The 20,101-nt window shown below is 47.8% G+C and overlaps 1 protein-coding gene across 2 annotated transcripts in view; it reads left to right on the top strand.

Moving 5' to 3' along the window:
- The window catches only part of LOC311213779 (vascular endothelial growth factor receptor kdr-like), a 131,131-nt gene that overhangs the window by 59,609 nt on the left and 51,421 nt on the right, over positions 1-20,101 (top strand). For both annotated transcript variants that reach the window (XM_084294012.1, XM_084294011.1), the window contains exons 8-11: positions 411-528; positions 2,493-2,668; positions 14,077-14,227; positions 16,806-16,911. In XM_084294012.1, coding sequence (XP_084150138.1) covers positions 411-528; positions 2,493-2,668; positions 14,077-14,227; positions 16,806-16,911 — 551 coding nt within the window. The remainder of the gene's footprint in view (positions 1-410; positions 529-2,492; positions 2,669-14,076; positions 14,228-16,805; positions 16,912-20,101) is intronic.

Raw genomic sequence — 20,101 nt, 5'->3', positions numbered from 1 at the left:
GAGAGTTCCAGACTGAGATCTCGGAGGACATGGCTTAACTGGGAGCTGAACTACTTTGAAAAGCCTGGCACCAAGCGTGGCTGCGGATGCCCTGGAAAACCTGGCCTGCTGGCATTCGCAGGGAGAAATACCCCAGGCATTTTTACACACTGCTCCAGGGCTATGGCAGATGCCAGTTCTCTGCTTTAAATATAAACTCTTTCATTTGGAGATAGAATTCAGTGGCTGTGGCAGAGCTTTGCCAGGAACTTGCTCAAACAGGCTGTCATTGCATTTGGCTGTCTGCAGCTTCTGCAGATCTGTAATTGCAAAAAATCCAGGGTAGACACGGCGCTATTCAAAGATGTGAGCGCTACACTGTGGTAGATAGATCTGCCCTTATTTGTCTTGCTCTTTTCTTCTTTTTCAAGACAAACCTTTCATTACGGTTTCACATAAGAAAGGGCCTTACTACGAGATCACATCAGGACACAAGTCACTGAAATTAGCTGCAAAGGTGGACGCCTTTCCTCGCCCAACTGTCACCTGGTGAGTACCACCACCCTGAGCAAAATCAGAAGAGCATGACCTTCTTTTGGTCTCCTGTCTGGAACAGATTTTCACTGTTTTTTAACAGACACAAGACAGGCAATTTGGGGTTACTCACAGCTGTGGTCTCACAGTGCAGCCACGATGTGACTCCTTTTGGTAGTGCTCTCTGCAGCTGGGCAAGCCAGACCTCTTTCCCATGCTCTTTTTCATAGACTCATGGAATCTCTCAGGTTGGAAAAGACCTCTGAGATCACCTAGTCCAACCTTTAGCCTAGTACTAAAGTCCATCACTAAACCACGTTCCTAAGTTCTACATCTACACATACCTTGAAGACCTCCAGGGATGGTGACTCAACCACTTCCCTGGGCAGCCTATTCCAGTGCTGCACAACCCTTTCAGTAAAGAAATTCCTCCTAATAGCCAACCTAAACCTCCCCTGGTGCAACCTGAGGCCATTTCCCCTTGTCTTATCACTTTCCCCCTTTGTCATACAAAAAAAAAAGGTTCCTATAGGAAAAATGGGGGGGTTCATTTACACTGGACACAGAATTGTAGAAAGCTAGTGGGGAAAGGCTGCCAGTTTATCAGCATTAGTGGTAGTCTGCAAAGAGGCAGTGTGTACTAGAAAGCTGCAGAGCACGTTATCAACATGAGAAATTGTTTCTCTACATCTCTTGAATAATTTACTCCAACTGGGTACCACCAGCAGTATCAGATCCTTTCAGACAGCGCAGTGAATCCTCCTAAGCACCACGAAGGCTCCACCTGGAGTGTGTTGGATCAGGTTAATAGCAAGGGCAACGTGTCAGCAAGTCCAGCAGACATTCATTCCTCTTGTTGCCCTTAAATTGCTTGTCCTCAACCCTGTCACTCGTTCCGTGCTGTGTTTTACAACCCCACCTTGTGCACCTCTAACAGGACGACAGCTGCTGTGGCTTTGTGTGTCCTGGCAGGGAAGGCAGCCCAGGTGAGTTAGCACCTTCAGGGTGTGCTTCTCCCTGGCTGGCTGAGTGCTGCTTCGGTGGCCTGGCAGATATTTTTAATTGCTGCTGGTTTTTAGGGGATGGAAACCTTCCTGGGAGTGGAAGCGGGGACCATCCCCCTGTCCTGTGCCAAGGCTTTGTTCTCGGGGCTCAGCGTGGAGCAGTTTGGTGGCTGCTGGGACCACCAGAGCTGCCTTCCCTGTGTGCTACAGCTGTTGATGTTGGAGGTCTCTCAGTGCAGTTGTTTAAACGACTGCAAAGGAGGTTTCCAGCACGCTAAGACAGTAGGACACGTGCCCCAGCTTCTCCTTCCACCAAACCTAAAGCTCTGTGTGTGGCAATGTCTGGCCTGCTTCGTACTCATAACCCAAACGAGCAGGGTGGGTTAACAGTGAAGAGGAGAAGGCTGCGTAGGCTCAGCTATCCCACTTGTCGTTAGAGAAGGTTCAGGACTGTAAATTCTTCACTGACCTTCTTAATGACCGTAAACTCTCCAGGACACGGACGTTAGCTTTTTCAGACACAGTAAAGGATCTTACGTACATGTCCAAAAACAACTGTGATTAATTCCCATCTTGTTTTAAAACTGATGACACAGATTTTGGCTAGCCTGTGATTTACTGCACCGAGAGCTGCACATCTCGCTGCTGTTTGCAGTCCAGCATAATCTGGGGGAAGCTAGATGTGCACTTCTGATTATAGCTGAGCATGCAAAAGCACTGATAATTCAGGTTCATTAAAATTGCTTTCTCCTGTCTGTTGGATGAAGCCCACAGCACTGCAGATGCTGTTCAGTGTTAGTGAGGAAGGACAAAGCAATAGCTGTGCCATCCCAGCAGCACTTCCAGGCCTGTGTTTCCCTTGCTGTTTCTGCAGGGTGACTCTTTATCCACTCTAATTTGGGTACCAGTTAAGTTTTTTGAGGGCTTAACGGGCATGTGCACAAATGATGAGCCTTGATGAGACTTTCACAACAGGTACAAAGACGGCAAACTGATCAAGGATAACCACACTTGCTATGAGCCCGAGCCACTGAAATACAGACTGGGCATAAGAGACGTGAGACCAAAGCACGCCGGCAACTACACCATCGTCCTGAGCAATGCAAAATACGGCCTGTATAAGAACCTCACCATGCAGCTGGTTGTGACAGGTAAGGCCTTGATGCTCATCATAACTTCTGTTAAATTCTTTCTCTTTTTTCGTGCAATCCTATTTTACCAGCCAGCAGGAACAAGTGACAAGTCCCCACGTTTAGCAGATAGAAGCTTGTACAATGTGGCGCATAGATTAGCATCTTATTTAGGAACCACTGAAGCTCCATCTCACCTCACCCCATGCTAAATAGAAGCAACAGAACGGGGAGCTGATATGAGGAGTCAGTCTGAAACCAGGTCATCTAAAGCCACTTTGCACTGAGCTACTGCACCTCAAAAAGAGACTGCAGCATCTTTTTGTTGGGACAGTGCCTCTGCAGAGGGAAACAGAGGTGGCTTGAAAGTGAACAAACTTGTAACAGGAGATTGGGAGACATCTAGTAGTGAGGGCTTGGAGCTGGGGGCACAGTTTCCCAAGAGAAGTGGTGGAAGTTCTATCCCTTGAGATTAAAAATGAGCTTGGGCAAAGCACTGGAGCACATCCTGTTGGGATAGGAAAAGTCCCAAGCGCGCTGGCGGAAGGAACTAGATAAGCTACCCTGTCTTTCATGTCTCTCCATCATCCTGCTACAGAAATACTTTCAAAGTCTGTATTTTACGTGTTGTTATTTATCTGCTGGGAGCATTTGAGAGACAGGTTCATTTTCAGGGGGATCCAGAGAAAACTGACGTAAACTGTGTGCACTGAAGCTGTTTTACTGGATAGAGAGGGAGAATAGATACTGGAATCACGATTATTAATCTCCCTTGCTGGGATAATGGAAGACAGAGCCACACTGTTTCTTTGCACATCCACTGCCTCTTTTCATCCATTGAATTTGGGAACAAACTGAATCACAAGGCCAAGCAGGAGTTCAGCAGAAGTCAGCTCTGCTTTCTTTTGTATTTCCCGAGTTTGCTCAGCCAGTGAGATAGATAAAGTGATTGATGTAGGTTTGTGTTTTTTTTCTATGGCGAATTATTTTCTCTTTCTTTTCTTTACACCTTAAAATATTCTCTATTGTCCTGTCTTGAATTACTTATGTACTGTTGTACTTCGTAGCTCCCAGTATTTGTGTTTTTCTCATTTCACCTTTCACAAAGGAATAGTGCCTGACAAAGGGAGAACTTGTTACTTAGGCACACTTGGCCTACTGAAAATGCTAAGTAAGATACAGTACCTTGCACCACCTTAAACATCACTTTAGGGTGTGAATTGGGATTGGAGAGAGCTATGAACATGTTTATGGGCAGCTACTGCAGCTCAGCTGATGAGCAGGAACGTGTTAAACTGCGGTGATTTGTTCACGGGGGGTTGTTTATCCATACAAGGGTTTTGCTGTCTTGTTGGAGAACGGAAACGTTCAAAGGAAGAGAAAATTAAGAATGATAATAAATTATCTTGTCAAGGTAAATATTAGTGTTTGCATGCAAAAGAGAATGTTAGTTTGAAGTGTAGCCTTTCCAGAAATAGGCACATAAAAACAAACAGACTTTGTTTGTGTGAGCAAGATGCTATTTCAGGATTAAACCATCCCATGCTATTAACTACAGCAGAAGCCTTTCATCTTTCTTGTATGTACAAGCATGTGGTATTCCGTCCCTCACACACAGTGCATGCCTAGCATGGTGCTCATTGTTAGCCTTTATTTCAGAGCCGCCCAACAAAGACTTCAATCAGCAGTAATTATTTCATTGCAAAACCCCCTTTCTGGAGTAGGCCAAGTCCAGCAGCTGCAGGACTGTTGCTGCCTGGAGAAGGCACTGGCTGCAAGGGAAGCACAGGAAGAATGAACAGCAGGTGCTTCTTTCCTGGTAAAACAAGGCCACCCCAGAAATGAGAGCGTGCAAAGGGAAATACTTGCCAGAGTACCATTGTTTTTAAGCAAATGACTGGAAACAAGGCGGGTATTTGCCTCGACTCTGAACAGGAATGAGTCAAAACTCCTAGGAAAGCTCTCGTGCCTTTGCCAGGCTGTCCGCAGCACAACCCAGCGTGCTATACCTGGGGCACTCAACCCAAGGACAGGGTCATTTTGTCCAGATGCTGGTGGGAAGAGATCAGAAAAGGAAAATTTTGTTCTTGAAGCTTATCCAACAGCACAAAACAGACTTTTTTTTTCTTGTGCTTTCAGTTGGAGTCAAGGGACTGCTTCTTTTTCAGATCTGAGCATCATTTGCTTTATATGCAAAAAAACAACCTGAAGCTCCAACTTGAATGCAGATTTGAATTTTTCCCTTAACTCCTCCAGAAATAACCTGACACTTCATCTCCAGTCATCATGACTGATAGCCTGGTATCACACCTGAATAGATCAAAGTGTTTGGAGTTTTAGCAGACACTTAGACATGCAGAAGGAGGCCAAAATGCTTTATAGATATTTTATGTAGTGATTACTTTGCCCACCACTGAAACAGAACCACCTCTGAGCTGAGAGGGGTGATTAATGCCTCTGCTTAGACCACAGGCTGTCTGCAATTACCAAAGTTGGAATTTGAATGCAGGGATTAACAGACTTCAAGAAAAAATCCTCTTGGGTTTGCAAGTCAACACAGTGATGGGAGCATCAGGTTTGCATCATGTCTAAAAGGTGGTGTCTGTGGCAGTCCAGCACCTGATAAGCCTCATGCTGAGTCCACAGCCATGAAGCAGCTTCCTATTGCTGAAGAGTAACATTTCTTGTCGAGTGACAGCATTACTCCCCAAAAGCCAGGGCCAGACTTCTAAATCTCAGAGCTGCATCTGGGAATGATGGTGAATTCTGATTAAAAGAAGATGGAAAATCACTTAAACAGACTTTTGAATGAAATGATAAATGTCATCTGAATGCTTTCTTTTCCTGCAAATGGTCAGTGTATTGAAGAAATGATAAGCAAGCACACAGCCCCCTCTCCTGTGAGTCTCTTCAGAATAACCCACCGTTCGTGTCCCTGAGCCGTGCAGGCAGTGTCACTGGCAGTCAGCGCGCTGTGACAGACCCGTCACTGCCAATTCGTACTAGGGGTAGGGGAAGTTTAAAGCTGATAGTGCTGTGGGTTGTCATCCACAAACAGCATAGAAAGAGCATGGGAGCCTTACTCATCAAATTGCATTAGATTAATTTGGCAGTGTATTTTATTCAGGAGTAACAGCAGCAGAAGAGATGCCTTTAAATAAGATGAGAACAAGATAAGAAATGATCTGCTGGGCCCTGCAAGATAGGAGCTTATACACGGTGCATCTCTTGACCTGTTACAAGACCCACACTGCTGCTGGCTTTCTTTGGAGTTGCCATCCATGCACGTCACTGCAGCCAGCACAGCAGTACTGGCATAAGGCATGCACTGGAAGTGCAAGGCATTTCACCCTGTAGTAATGAGCACAGTATTAGCAGTTATTTCCCCCGACGTTTGATATGGCCGTAAAGCTGAGGAGGCTCTGCAGAGAGCACAGGTATCCACCATTGCAGTTCCATGGAGGCAAGAAAAAGCAGAAAGGGCAAAAAACTCCCCGAGCTGCTGGGTAGGAGCTGATAGCAATGCTGGCCTGGGGCGAGGACCTTGTTGACAGTATGCAGGAAGGAGGTGCACGAAGATGTGCACTTGCTGCCTGGCCGGGAGGAGAATCACGCTGCTATTCAAAAAATGTCTCTTTAAGAAGTGGCTTAGCTGTGCCTCTGGTCACCCGTGCTCCCATCGCCGCTGGAATTTGATCTTGCAGGAGCACATCTCTCCCTTGCGGAGTCGTGTTGGCTCATTGTAGGACTCCAGCCCCCAGGAGGTAGCTGACTGCATTTTCAAAACTCTCCTTCTTTACATATTTACACATCAAACACTGTCCAAGAAGCGGCGGGTTGCTGTGCTTTTGTTTGGTTTGGTTAAATTCTTATTGAGAAAAGCTTCAAGAAAATAATGTCCTGAAGAATTTGGAGGGGAGGGAGCAAGAAGAAGGAACAATCCTAGCAAACAGCTGGTGGCTGCACATCTGAGTCAGCCAAGAGGGAGAAACGTGGGAGAAAAGAGCTATTGCGGGCTGGACTACAAAGCTGTTTCAGAACAAAACATAAACAAAAAATCCCCAAATCTATTTATGGGCAAGCAGGCTGCACTTCATCCTCACCCTTGCCCAAGTCATCTGCATGTACCAAGCTTCTTGCTGAGCCCTTTATGGAGCAGTCAGCATGCTCCGACCACCACGTTGTCAGTGAGGGTTGTAAAGAAGCACAAGTTAATTGTAGAAAATGGGATGAATAATCTCCTTCACCACTTTGCCTTTCTCCTTTGTCCCGAAGTTTCTCTCCTGTGCTCCCTCAAGACTCCTCCAGCAAGTGTTGCTTTGGGTTCTTGCTGCTCCAGTCAACTGAAATTGCATTCCCTTGTAGAGCCTTGCTCCCCCGAGCTCTTGCACTGTATCCACAAGAAGCGCAGGACCAGGTGCTAGTAACAGGCTCACCCAAGAGCAGCATAATTCGCAGGCTCCGTACGAATTCCTTCTCCCCTGGGCAAGGCCTGGACTACGAAGGGTGCGCGGGGAACTCACGTGTGCATTGCCACGTGCTCCTCGTCACGGCAGCGCGGTGATGGCTGTGCCTCGGTGTCCGTCACTAGGGAGAATTAGCTCCCGAGCACTGAATGATGCAAATGTTGCCCTGTTCTGCAGTCAGGCCAGCTCTTCATATTTGGTTTAAAATCAAAGGCAAAGGGAGTTCTGTGCCTGACCTACTTCGGCATGCAAGGGATGAGTTGACATCAAAGGAGTCCCCAGTGATCTCCATAATAACTCCATGGTGATCCATGTGAACAATACCCTGTCACCTAACCAGATCCAGAAATAGTCTGCAGAGGGAGATGAGTTTAATGCATCTGGGCTGCACCAGTTCAGAGAAAAAAAGCTCCTGGAGCAGTGAATCTCATTTAAAGGCAGCTGAGGACAGAGGGGAGACTCACAGGGTCTTTTGTGCACAAAGGGCCACTGAAATCTCCAGGCTGGACACCATTGTGCTGCGAGAAACATGAATTTCTTTGGATTATCAGCATAACCCAACTGGTGATTAGGTGAAAGGACCAAGCCAGACAGAAGCAGGGCTAAATAAAATGCTCTGCCTACACCTTACCTTCCCACTTCGATATTCTGCCAGGATGGGTTGTCCTTTGCATATCATATCCACCTCCAGAGTGGCTCCTTGGAGGAGGACCCATTCAGGAAAAGCCAAACTAGAAAATCTGATTTTCCATCTTCTGGGCCAGCCGAGCAAGCTAGAAACCCCAAAATAAAACCCAGCCCGTCTCCCTCCAACCGTTATTTCAGCGTGTTCCTCCCCCAGCCCAGCGCTTTGCTTTCCTCCTGGGCACGGGCAGCACTGGCTGCAGGCAGCGCGTTGCGTTGGGAGGATGCTCAGCTGGGAAGAGCAAGGGCAAAGCCATCACCACGGTGCTCGGTCTCTCCTGCTGGTCCCATTTGTCAGGCACGGGCAAGGGAGAAACGATTGAATTTTCTGGGAGATACACAAAAGGCAGGAAAAAATACAGCAGCACAACCAGACACTAATTCTGAGCAAATTAGGAAGAATTTTCTCACTGACATCACGCGGTCCCTGCGCACTTGCAGCTCCACAGCCCGGCCTCCCCTTAGCCTCCGCGCGCTCCCAGGAGAGCCCCTAATGACAAAGTCAGATGAGCTACCTTCATTCTGCTGGAAGTAGCCAAAGCAATTTTAGGAAGAGGAAGGTGGGGGCCTGCTGCAGTTTGCCAGAACAATCTGAAACATTCAGCTCACGTCTTTGCTGCAGCGATATCTCCCTGACAGCCCTTACAATCTGGAGGGGGGGGAAGTTGGGAAGTGGCAGCACATGGTTTCCACACAGTCTCTCAGCCAAGCCTGCAGGTGTATTAACTGGTGGTGCTCTCCTGTGAAAAGCAGGCAAAGGGGACAGACAAAAATCCTAGAAAGCAGTCTGCTCTGCTGAAAATTAAGCAGTTCATCGCTACACATTTGCTTTTGAACTCTGTTGAAGCCACAAAAAATAAGAAGCAGAGAGACCAGAGGAAAATCCCTTTTTTTCCCAAGTTTGCATCAGGGATGAATGGCAGATCTGGGAAAGATGGTACAGGGCTGAAACAGAGCCAGCTGCCTTCCTACAGGGTCAAGAGAGACGTATCTGTAAGTGACCGTAGGAGGTTAGGAAAACCAAACCAAATTGCACTGCCATTTAACCACCCAATTCCCAGCAGGGCAGGGCAGGCACTCTGTGATTCTTCTTCACTTGTGTTCAGGCAGCATCCAGCTGAAGGGTTTCTCTTCCACGTGCTTCCACCCCGCTGGCGTTCCCAGCCTGTGAGAGTGGCTTACAATGGAGCAGCAGGGTGTGGGCACCAAAGATTAGGCAGGGGGCTGATAACTGGCGAGCCTGCTTCTATTCCTGGCCTCCTGGCTTCTGTACTGACTTTGGAGAGACTTTGGAGAGACTTTGGCCACTCGATTTGTCCTGGCATCTGCTTCCCCAGAGGTAGCGTGGGGACAACGTTGTGCACCCACTCCAGAGCAGCCTGGTGTGTAGTGCTGTGCAGGATAAAACAAAAAGCAAACAGAACAAAGCAAAGCAAACCCCCCAGACAAAATCAGCTGGGGTCAAATTCAGCGTTCTGTTCAGCCTGAAACAAAAGCTATTTTCACTCGTTTAATTTAAATCATTTTTCTTTCTTTCAACAACAGCAACAAAAAAATACAATGATCACTTGCAAGCTGAACACAGATTAAGTGTTTTTACTTGGGGGGTGAATTTCATCCTCTCTTCCCCGTATCACTTGACCAGTCCATACTTGCATTAATGAGATTCAGATCTACAGTACAAAACATTCACCTGGCTCAGCCTGCAGAGCTCTGTTTCCATTAAGTACCGTACAAACATCAGATGAAAGATTCTGAAGTGCAAATTATTTTTGCTTTTGGGAAGCAGAAAAGGTAAATTGAGAACGAGTGGCCTCTCTGTGAATAGTTTTAATGAAGCCCCATGTCCAGCAAAGTACATAAGGTTGAGACTAAATGCCTCGCTGGACCACTCTATGGGATTTTAATGAAGTGCTCCATGTGAAAAGATGTTTTTGAAACCCAGTCTGGATGGCAGTGGGGAAGGTGTGCAAACAGCATTTCAGTCAGAGGTCACTGAAAGTAAGGCGAAGTTTCTCTGCAAACACAGCAAGCCTTTCTGCGTGCTGCCCTCTACATTTGGGTGCTTCTCTGGGTGCCAAGTGTGCACCTCCCTAACAACATCTGCAATGCATTTAGAGATAAAAAGGTCTCCTGCAAAAGGGGCGATGCCAGGGGGCAATGTCCCGGTCCTTTTCTGTATTATTTGCTCCTAATGCCACAGACTACCCATTACACAAGAAAGTAAGGTGAGATTTACATAATGCTGATCAATTTGAAACTTACAGTAAGCAGAACTGCTTTTTGATTGCATTTCACAGTGCAGTAGCAGCGAAGTCTTTAGTTATTCAGGTCATCTCTCACACCAGCAAGTGCACCTCTGCAAAAAGGGCTGGGGATACGATCACACTTTAAGGCAGAGAGGACAAAAACCCATTTCTTTCGATACATTTAAAGCCATCTGAACATGGCACATTGCAAAAGCAGCTGGAGACGAGAAAGCTTTTAAGGTTTGTTTGGCTTCTGCTTGAGGAAACTCAGCGTGGGGAGGGCAACGGCCGAGGGATGGGAGGCAGAGGCTGGAAGTAAGCAGGCAGATCTCTGGGGAACGGCTGGGAAGCGGAGAGTGGGATGGCGAGGGATGCTTCAGGTCAGGAGTGGGGTGTACTTAGCGCTCTCCTCTCGCAGCTCAGCACCGTGTAGCAGACAGGACCGCCAGGTCAGGGCAAGGCTCCACAGGGAGGTGTTCGGTGAGCCCAAGGTGAGGGTAGCAGAGGGCACTGAGGTTGGCACAGCCACAGAGCTTCAAGGAGGGCTCTGCTGCACTGAGCGGGTGAGGCAAGGTGTGCAGGGTGTGTTGCAGGGTGCTGTGCAGAGGCAGCTTGCTTCTTTATGGCTGTTGTAGTGCCGTTAGTCCAACACCTGCTGGAGCTCTCCATTCCCAACAGTTTGGGGTCTTTTTGCATGCTTAAGAACAGCTATACACGTGCAAATGTATCTGGGTTGATGAAACCCATATGTTAGATGCATAATTTAGGGTGCAAGCAGAAATATACCTGGATTCTGGCAGTGCTTACCCATGGATTTGTACCCCAAGCCTTTCCCCACACCTACCCATGAGCAAAGACACACCGGAGCTTGTGCATAAGCCACCACGCCGCTTAGTAAGCAAACATGAAAGAGAAAGCAAAGCAGGGCTTGGATGAGGGAGAGAATTATCTAAGAAATACACCAGTAGGTGTAGAATAGATAATCACTGGCTTTAGGTTAAAAACTCCTCGTCATGCTAATGCAGAGCCTTTCTGCAGGCGAGACTGCTGCGGTTGCCCACTGAGCCAACCACCTCGTTACTGCCCCACTAAACCCAAACGCAGCTGGCATGGCAGAGGTGACTGAACAGCCCCGAGGGGTTCAAGCACCAATGGAGGCAGCTGCTGCAGATAGGATCTAGCTGAGACGTGAGCCAAGTGAACAAGAATCATTCCTTCAGCTGCCGTCAGGGGCACAGCACGTCAGACGGCCGCTGTGCCCACTGTGCATAGGGTGGGAGAGTTCTCGGCTGAGGAATATCCCCCACCACATCCTACACCCCAAATCCGAGGCGTGCTGGGGCCAATGCCAGCAGCCTTAGAAGCACAAAGAAGCTGCTTTCAAAACGGCGGAAGGTGGGGTGACACTTACAGGGTGACACTCGCAGGATGACACCTACCACCCTTTCAGTCGATGCAGGGGAAACAAGAGGGAAAAAAGAGACTTCAAAATTGCTTCAATTTCTGAGTGCCGTGCCCATAATTACCTATTACCCCACGCTCACTGCATTGCAACGCACTCTGAAAGAAATGATGGGGAGGCATTTTTAGCCAGCCCCTCAAGTTTTAAGAAAATAATTGCTTAAACCTCATAAATACTAATTATTTCAATTGATGAATCATTTTGACTCATTCTAGGTTTCAAGTAATATTTAATAGTGCCATGCAGTAAAGTAATTGCGGAATTAGGAATTCATTTGTCACTCATGTGTGTTCTTATTTTAATTAGATCAAGTTAAAATTATTATTTCTTTTTTGGAAGGATAATTTAAATGACATTCAACGTGTTCATCATTTCACCGAGAAAAATCTAATTTTCAAAGATCATAATCAAACTTACTTTGTCCCCAAACTCTTTCAAACAAACACAAACACAAACACCGAAGCTTACTGTCCCCCTCCCCAGGTGTGTGAGGCTTTGTTCCGTCTGCTCAGAAAGCATAACACTTGAGCAACCTTTCACACTGAACTTGAGTCATTTTTTCTGAGTGAAAATTACACATTTGAGCTCAGTCCAAACATGCAGAACAAAGGATTTGAGGCTGCAAAGAAAAATGTCTGAGACCATGAAAAATGTGCTTCTGTCTCCGGGGAATTTTGCAAAATTATTTTTATGATCAGAAATAATTTAGTGGTGGGAAATGAGATGCTAGTTACATGGAAATGCAACATTAGTGCCAATAATTTGTCCTGTGAATTGCCCGTACACCCCCAGATCTCCCAACACTTGCTCAGTGATACATTGCATAACGCGGGGCTGGAAGCCCTGCTTCCACTTTGCAGATGAGGATTTGTTTTTGAGAGTCTGGAAAACCGTCCTGCCCGCTCCCTTCTTCATCTTCTCCATCACAAAAAGCCAACCCCTCGCCCTGTCTGCGGGGCTGAAGGAGTGAGGAGTTCATTTCTGGAGCCTGGTGGGACAGCACCTGCAGGCAGAGGGGGGAACAACTCAACCAAAAGGGATCAAACCCACAGAACAGAACGCAACGGCACCACCAAGCCAATCCTGCCATCTCCTTGTTGTTTCTGTGGCATGATTCTCTAAGTGGAATACTAATCGAGACCCAATCCAGGTTCCTTAAAGCAGCGAACGTTTTACTATAGAATGGGCGCTAGGATATGGCTGAACCAGCTACAGTCAACGCTGCTTTCATCTGGTGGAGAAGGAAATGCTGATGGATTTCCAGGCACCAATGAGGTCAGAAGCTCTTTCAGGGGCTGACCTGGCAGCCATGAGAAATGGAAAGCGAGGATCCCACCGAGACGTGGGATCAGAGTGGTCAGTCCTCTTCCAAGAGTAGCGGGCCGGGAGGGGAAAAAAATAGGAAAAAAGAAAAAAAAAAAGAGGGAAAGGGCTCAAGATTGATGAGGTGGGCAGCAGCTCCTGTTTATATATCTGGGGCCTCCTTGACAGCAGAAAAAATAAGTTAGCCCAAAAAATAGAAATCTAATCTGCATTCACTTCCCAACTTGTCAAAAGCCCGCAGCGTAAGGCAGCAACAGAGGTGTTCCACAGAGGGACCCCAACCAATAAATCTGTTTGATTTCCTGTTATGAGAAGCAGACAAAGAGATATGGCCAGGGATGGGCAGAGCTGTCTGCACAAGGGAAGAGCCTGTGCTTTCACCCCAATCTCAAACCCACCCTCTCCGAGGTTACGAAAAGTTCAGTTCACTTTGGGGATTTTTTAACATTATTTCTCATTTTCGCATGTTCCCGTGGGAGCTGGAAGTCGATGGGACAAAGCGTTGCCCTGCTGCTGGCCACAAGCAGCCCTGCAAGTGTCACACTAAGTTGGCTCTTGTGGGATTTCCAGCCCCAGGGTGTGATCTTGCAGTCCCTGCGGATGCGAATAACGCCGTGACATTTTTCATGGCTTTGCTGTTTCTGCGGCGAGGATGTCTTGGCATTATTCTACAAGGGGTTTCTCCCTGCCCCTTCTTCCCTGCCTCCTCCTCCCCCTCACCCAGTGCATGCTACAGGTAAACAGAAAAGGAAAGCAAAGTTTTCAGATCAAAAGGACAGCTTTGCACAGACCCTGTGGAGAACCATGCACAGTGATAGCAACGCTGCAGAGCAGCAGCTGTTTGATAAAGTTCCTCTCAGGAGGTGACACCAGAAGTTGAATGCAATTTTGCCCACGGTACACACACACACAGCCTGATCCTGCAGTCCCCAGCCGATGGCTGTTCATGGCACACCATTTCTAGAAGTGTAGCAGGTCCATGATGGCACTTGAAGGCAATTAGGATGAACGAGGCAGTGTTTTGATGTATTTTCAAAACCATCCGAACTGGTGCCCATGTTCCTGTGTGCGTGTGCTTTCAGTATTGCTGGTAATTGCCCTACAACTTCAGCCTCACTAAATCATCACTGGTAGTGGTGACAGCAAAGGGTTTCAAAACCTTTGATGGAAGCAGGCCCACAACCACAGATGCAAATTTGCTCTTTTGGGTTTATTTTGTTGATGTTGTGTTGTTTTTTTCTTCAGAGAGACCCAAGATCTACGAAAAGGAAACTGATTTCGATAAGATTGAGCGGGTGGAACTAAGAAGCAAACACAAGATCCAGTGCACTGTAAGCGGGAATCCTGACCCGAAGATCGAGTGGAAGTGGCAGCCCTGCAGCCCCACAGACACCCTGTAAGTGCCACTCGGGGAGCTCTCGCCTAAAGGTGAACACAATGCCAAGCAGCCCGGTGCTTTCAAGCCAGCTTTTCTTTCCAGTCCATCTTATTTCTTTCAATTAAAAATCGCAAGCAGTGCTTCCCTGCCCAAAGATTGCAGGGTTATGAGCCCCACAGCTTTCTGTTGCTTATGATCTTTTTGCAGTTACAAGCACCTTCTGTAACATCCAAATCATCAAATGAGTTGAAAGTGACTGAAGAGCAGACCTGAATGTTCTTTAACCAACGAGCCATGTCCCTCTGACTTACCACCACCTTTCCTTGCACCTCCTGGGTGCAGCCCACACAGAGGCTCTTTGTGCAGAGGTTACACACATCTTTTGCCTCTAAGAGCTATCGTCAGGCAAACCTGCCAAAGACTTGGGCTCCTTTAGTTGCCACGTGGACTTTTTGCTGCTTCAGAGCGCACACTGATCGCTGTCTCCTGTGGAAGCACCTGCACTGCCCAAGGTGCCGGGGGTACCAGGCCTTCACGCCGTACTGAGGGCCCTTTGCTGGGGGTCTGGAGGTGGCTTCGGGTGTCAAGAAACAGAAGGAAGTGACTGGGTCAAAACTGTCAGGAAGGAAGGAGGCAAGTTAAAATAAAAGAAGCTTTTTGAGATTCACCTCATACAAGCAGACGCTTTCTTTCCTCTTGCTGTGTAAGCAGGGTGGCCTGCGGGGAGAGGTGAGCTCAGCTCTAAGCGGGGAGCAGCAGGGGCTGCAGAGGAGCCAGGTGTAAGCATTGCCCTGTCATCAGACAGGGAAGAGCCACAAAGAGAAGCTCCTCTCCCAGGCTCCCTACAGCAGCGGTTGCAAAAAGGTTAGGTGATGTCTCAGGTTGGGTTGAAGAAGGGACTCGATGTCCTTCCACAGGGGAAGCAGCCTGTATCCTTGTCCAGCACCTGGCCAGGAGTTACACTGCACCTTTGGGAATCACAAGGCAGAGATTTGCAGGCTTAGGTAGGGCGGCTGGCATCAAGGCACACAAGCCCGAGCTGCTTCTTCGGAGGTGTTTGACCAGAGCAGGGAGGAAATACCCTAAGGAAACATCGTGCAGTCATAGGAAAGCCACAGAGATGACATGAAATCTTTTCCAGACCTTTCTGTCCAGGGAGAGAAAAGCACTCGTGAACACTGAATTACGCCAGTTTCGAAGCAGGGACCTGGTAGCAGAAGACCTCGTATAACCCTTGTTCCAGCTCTCTGACTCTCTGATCTTATCAATTTAAATACAATTGCAGAGTGGCGTCTACCTCTTCTGGCCCCCGGGGCAGCCTTATCTTTTTCCAGCAGAAGCTGTAGGAGGATTCCTGTGGGAAATGACACAGCCCCCATTTCCTCCTGTTGTCTCACTTCCTCTCTCGCTCTCTTTCTCTCCCCCCTCCTCAGTGGTGCACTTTGAATCCCCAGCCCCGATCATTGTTCCTTAGAGCTGGGATGTGATTTGCTTCCGCTGAGTTTTTTCCCTTCACCCCCCAGCCAGCACTGTGCCCTGCAGGAAGTCTCCCAGGGCATCTTCTAACGAGGCTGTTCGGGGAGCTGGGAGCCCTCCCTTAGCCCAGGGTGTCAATCCTGTGTCTTGTGCCTATTTGGCTGAGGCCCAGCTGGGTTACAGACTCGTTTTCTGCAGTAGCAGCCCTTGCACATCACCTCTAGAAGTCTATGTGCATTTTCCCTCCTGCAATCCTAATTTGCTGCTGTGGGCTCCGAGGCTGCTGGGACTGGAGGTGATAAGGATGCTTTTTTTCTGCCGTGCATCGCGATGCCTTGCACAACATCCAACTGCAGCTGGTTGTGGAACTGAATTGACTTCACCAGCTTGTTCTCACAGGGTCCCAGTTCCCAACGCCCACCCTGGACTGGAAATTTGAAAATAAGAAATTTCCTGGAGTGGCACAGCCGGCAGTGCCCTCAGCCAGCATCCCTGGGGCTCCAGCCTGCCAAAGACTTTGTGCTCCTAAGCTAGGGAAGGCTGGTGGATGTGCTGAGTTATTTAAAGGGTTGGCATTAAAGAAGACAGAGAAGCCCTTTACCTTGGGTGGTGCAGATACACCTTGCAGCATGACAGCCTGCATTTCATGTCAGAAGGCTCAGCAGCCAGCCAGCCATGCTCAGTGACATCCATCCCCACACACTGCCATTCTGAAGTCTGAAATGCACTGCAAGTGCCCAAAAGAGCCCTTAAAGAGCCATAGCTCCTTTGAGCTGCAGTATCACCCTTATTAGCCCCATTAAATAAGCGTGGTATTATTAAGTGTCCAGTATTTTCTTTTTTCTCAGTCTTCAGAATGCCTGGGGGGTTTCCTGGCTGCTCGTGCATTGATCTTTGGCCACCTTCGTGGAGGTGGCTCCTAAATACCTTTAAAATGCTGTGATGAAGGAATACAGCACTTTTAGAAAGCAGTAATGATCTCTGTCAGGAAGAGCTTTTAGAAGTTTTTAAGACCTAAGACTGTCACTTAAGAATGACATTCTCTCATTTAATCGTGCCTCCTCGGGTTATCTGCGGTGAGCTGTGTTCTTGAACATCACCTCTGCTTTTCCACCTCCAGGTGCAACCCTGATGGGCAAAAAATTCTGGTTCAGGAGAACACGATCGTAGGCAACAAGATCAAGAGCATTGAAAATATGACCATGAAGCACGGGGATAAAAGGAAGGTATGTGTGTGATGGAGAGCTGAGCACTGATGTCACGGCCTAGCAGTGGGCTTTACGGAGGGGATGCTGCGCTCACACAGCGCTCTCCCCACGGTTCCCAAGCTGCTGCTGGCTGTTAGCATGCTTGAAATTCCACGGCCCTGGGATCATTTTCAGATCTCTGCTGTTTATAAATGCTGGGATTCTGGCAATGATGTCACTTACCCTGTTTAAAACTCTCCAAAGAGTTCTGGGTCAAAAACCTCTCTGTCTCCCTCAGCCTTGAGGAAGTGTAAGACGGCTTCAGTGCAAGAGGGGTCCTGTGAAGCGCACCCAGCTGATAAGGGCATCAGGTTCATTAAGATGCTCTGCTCTTAGCACTTTGTACTACCCAGCCTTGCCTGCTCTCCCAGTAGCAGGACTTAAACAACTGGGTAATTTAAGAGGCCTACCACGGCCAGAAACAGCTGGGCTGATGTTCAGTGTCTGAATGCCCGCGGCACCTGCCTGTTCCAGCTGGAGGTGTGGACGGTTCCTTTCCCATTTAGGTCCCCAACCACGTTACCAAGCCGAGGAGGGCAGCAAGGCCTCCTTCCTTCTCCACCTCCCTGCCTGCTTCTCCTTCCAAACTGATCGTGCCGGAGCACGCTTCCTGCACGAACTGCAAAGATCCCAGCCATGAATTATCTGTTAAAGGCCTCGGGGACCTGCAGTGACACGGGGTGATGCTGAGTGATACAGTTTACACACGTCCATGCTAACCCTTGAGAAAGTGCCAGAAGCTTTCCTGCTCTAGATTCACAGACTTTGGCTATGCCTTGCAGAAGGGGCCGTGGTCCTGCTCAGAGAGCTGCTGAACCCCGGTTGGACTTACAGACATTGGTGGCTGGAGGAGTGGTTTTGCAGCCACCCGTGGTTTGAGGCGGGCGATTCAGACTCATGCTGACACCTGCAAGGTGCTGAGTGCTGCAGGTCGGATCCTGGTGTACCTTTAAGCATGTGATAATTCTTGGGGTACTCACATGCTTAAAATTAAGCACAAAGCTAAAGTGCTTTTCTGGACCAGGCCCAAACTAAATCAGCATCTGGCAGGATCAGTGCCTAAGCCATCTGCTCTTTCTCATGGAGACTTTCCAGTTCTAAACATAATCTAAAACAGAGCTCAGAAACATGGAGGTTGGGCTGGGAAGATGAAAATTGGTGTTCACTTTTCACTCTGGAGTTGTCCCTTTGCTGGAAGATATCTAGAAATTGGATCTACTTAGATACTATAGTGCCCCATAAGGTCTGTCTTTAACGTACTCTCTAAGATTTGGGGATCTTAGGTACAAACAACTATCTCCAGAGCTCCGATTGCACAAACTGGAGGTCGGTGACATGTACCTACACACTTTCTCCCTTTTCTAAACCTTCCTGTTTGCTGCATGGCCAGACAAGAGTTTAGTGGCTTTTGTGGCTCCTGTTGCTCTCCATACATACAGCCTGTCAAAATACATGATCTAAGAACTTACTTTATGTCTGATATCAGTCTTAAATTTATGGTAGTCCCCACATGAAAGTGAAGAGTTTCACCATTGCTGTGACTCAAAAACTATCTGTTGGCTGCTGGATTGTCCCACATCCCGGGATAGCAAGACACCTCAACCAAAATTTAAAATGTTTATCTGTCTTTATTTTATGTTTATGCCTATGCATGTCCCTCCCGTTACTTCTTTTCCCAACATTGCTAAGGTAAATACGTAAACAGGTGAAATTTGTGTTTGATCCCAGGCTTACAGATGGCATTTGGCTGCAGTCCCTATGAGTGAGGTGCTTTAGGGGTGCCACAGAGCTCCTGGATTCAGTGCAGCACTCCAAATGCATCCTTGCTCCACATTGGTGCACGATTAGGGGCTTCGCCGCTTTCCCCTATCCCCTGATTTCCCCAGAAAGCATAAAAGCAGGCACAGCAATCCAAGGAGAAACAGTGCTCCGCTGCCCCAGGGGACACCCCAGCACCTCCGCACGGGTGGCTCCTGACATCACCCACGTGCCCGTGCTGGGTGAGGGGAGGCACCGCTGGGGTAGGTGCTCTGTGGGAATGGGGGCCACGAGGGAACCTCGGTCCAAGGACCCCAAGGTCCTGCAAAGGACCGCTCGTGTTCCCCAAGAGCTCTGCTGCTGCTTACCCCTCGAGGACCACAAACAGCCCTGAGGCTGCTGGTCCGCATCGCACAGCTACCTCTGCCCCTTCCTTAGGCTCCAGGCATCCTGAAGTACTCCGTTTTTAGACATGTTCAAAAGCTCAGCCCACACCCTTCAGCTTAAGCTTTTACATATTTCGTTATTAAAGTTTCATAACAATACTTCTTTACAAGTTACATAATTTTACGATTTATAATATATTCATTATTTTCATCTCCTGCTGATCCAGTGGTTGAAAACACATTCTGAGGTGTTCCTAATAATTCTTATGTCCTGATTAAGATTTATTCAAAGTAATAAAACTAGACTTTATGAATCTCAGATTTCGGCACTTTGTCTCCCCACTTGCATTAGCAGACAATTCCTCTCCTTCCCTCTTTCTGAAGTCCAGGGCTATCTTTGTTAAGTGGAGCCTTTGGATAATAGAATATAATTCAAAAAAGATAGTGATGAAATCCCATAGCCTTCAGACTTTTCCTTGCTTTTTATCAGTCGTTATTCCCACCAGAAAATAAATAGACAGGAAACAACCCAATCTGTTCCCACTATGCCCTAGCAAGTAATTCATCTGCATTGACTAGCCACATGAAATAATAAAGACGTTGGAGTCTGACTGAGCGTGGCTTTTATTGGCAGTGTTATGAGGCTGGGATTAGCTGAGATTGGTTATTTTTCCTGTGTGATTTGAGTCTGTCCGACAATAGCTGGAGTCTCAGAGCAGAAGGTGGAATTTACCTGGTCGCTAGGATTTCATCTGTAGTTCAGCGTCCCTCCAGGTTGCCCTCCGAGAACTGTAGTGACACGTTTGTTCACTGACATTTGAGAAAATGCATAAACTTTTTAGAGTTGCTCAGACTATGGGAATGAATCCCCAGAAATTCCCAGATCCAGAGTCTTGCTTAAAAGCAAGCTTGCAGAGGCAGCAAGCAGGGCTTTTTCCAGCAGCGCAGGCTCACACCGAGATCTTCAGGCATCTGTTTGATGGAAGCGGCATGTACGATTGGATTGAGGTCTCTCGTCATATTTG

Source organism: Netta rufina (assembly GCF_964035555.1).
Source record: "Netta rufina genome assembly, chromosome: 12".
Lineage (NCBI taxonomy): Eukaryota > Metazoa > Chordata > Aves > Anseriformes > Anatidae > Netta > Netta rufina.
Note: the sequence above shows the minus strand (reverse complement) of the source record. Positions and strands in the feature narration are given on the sequence as shown.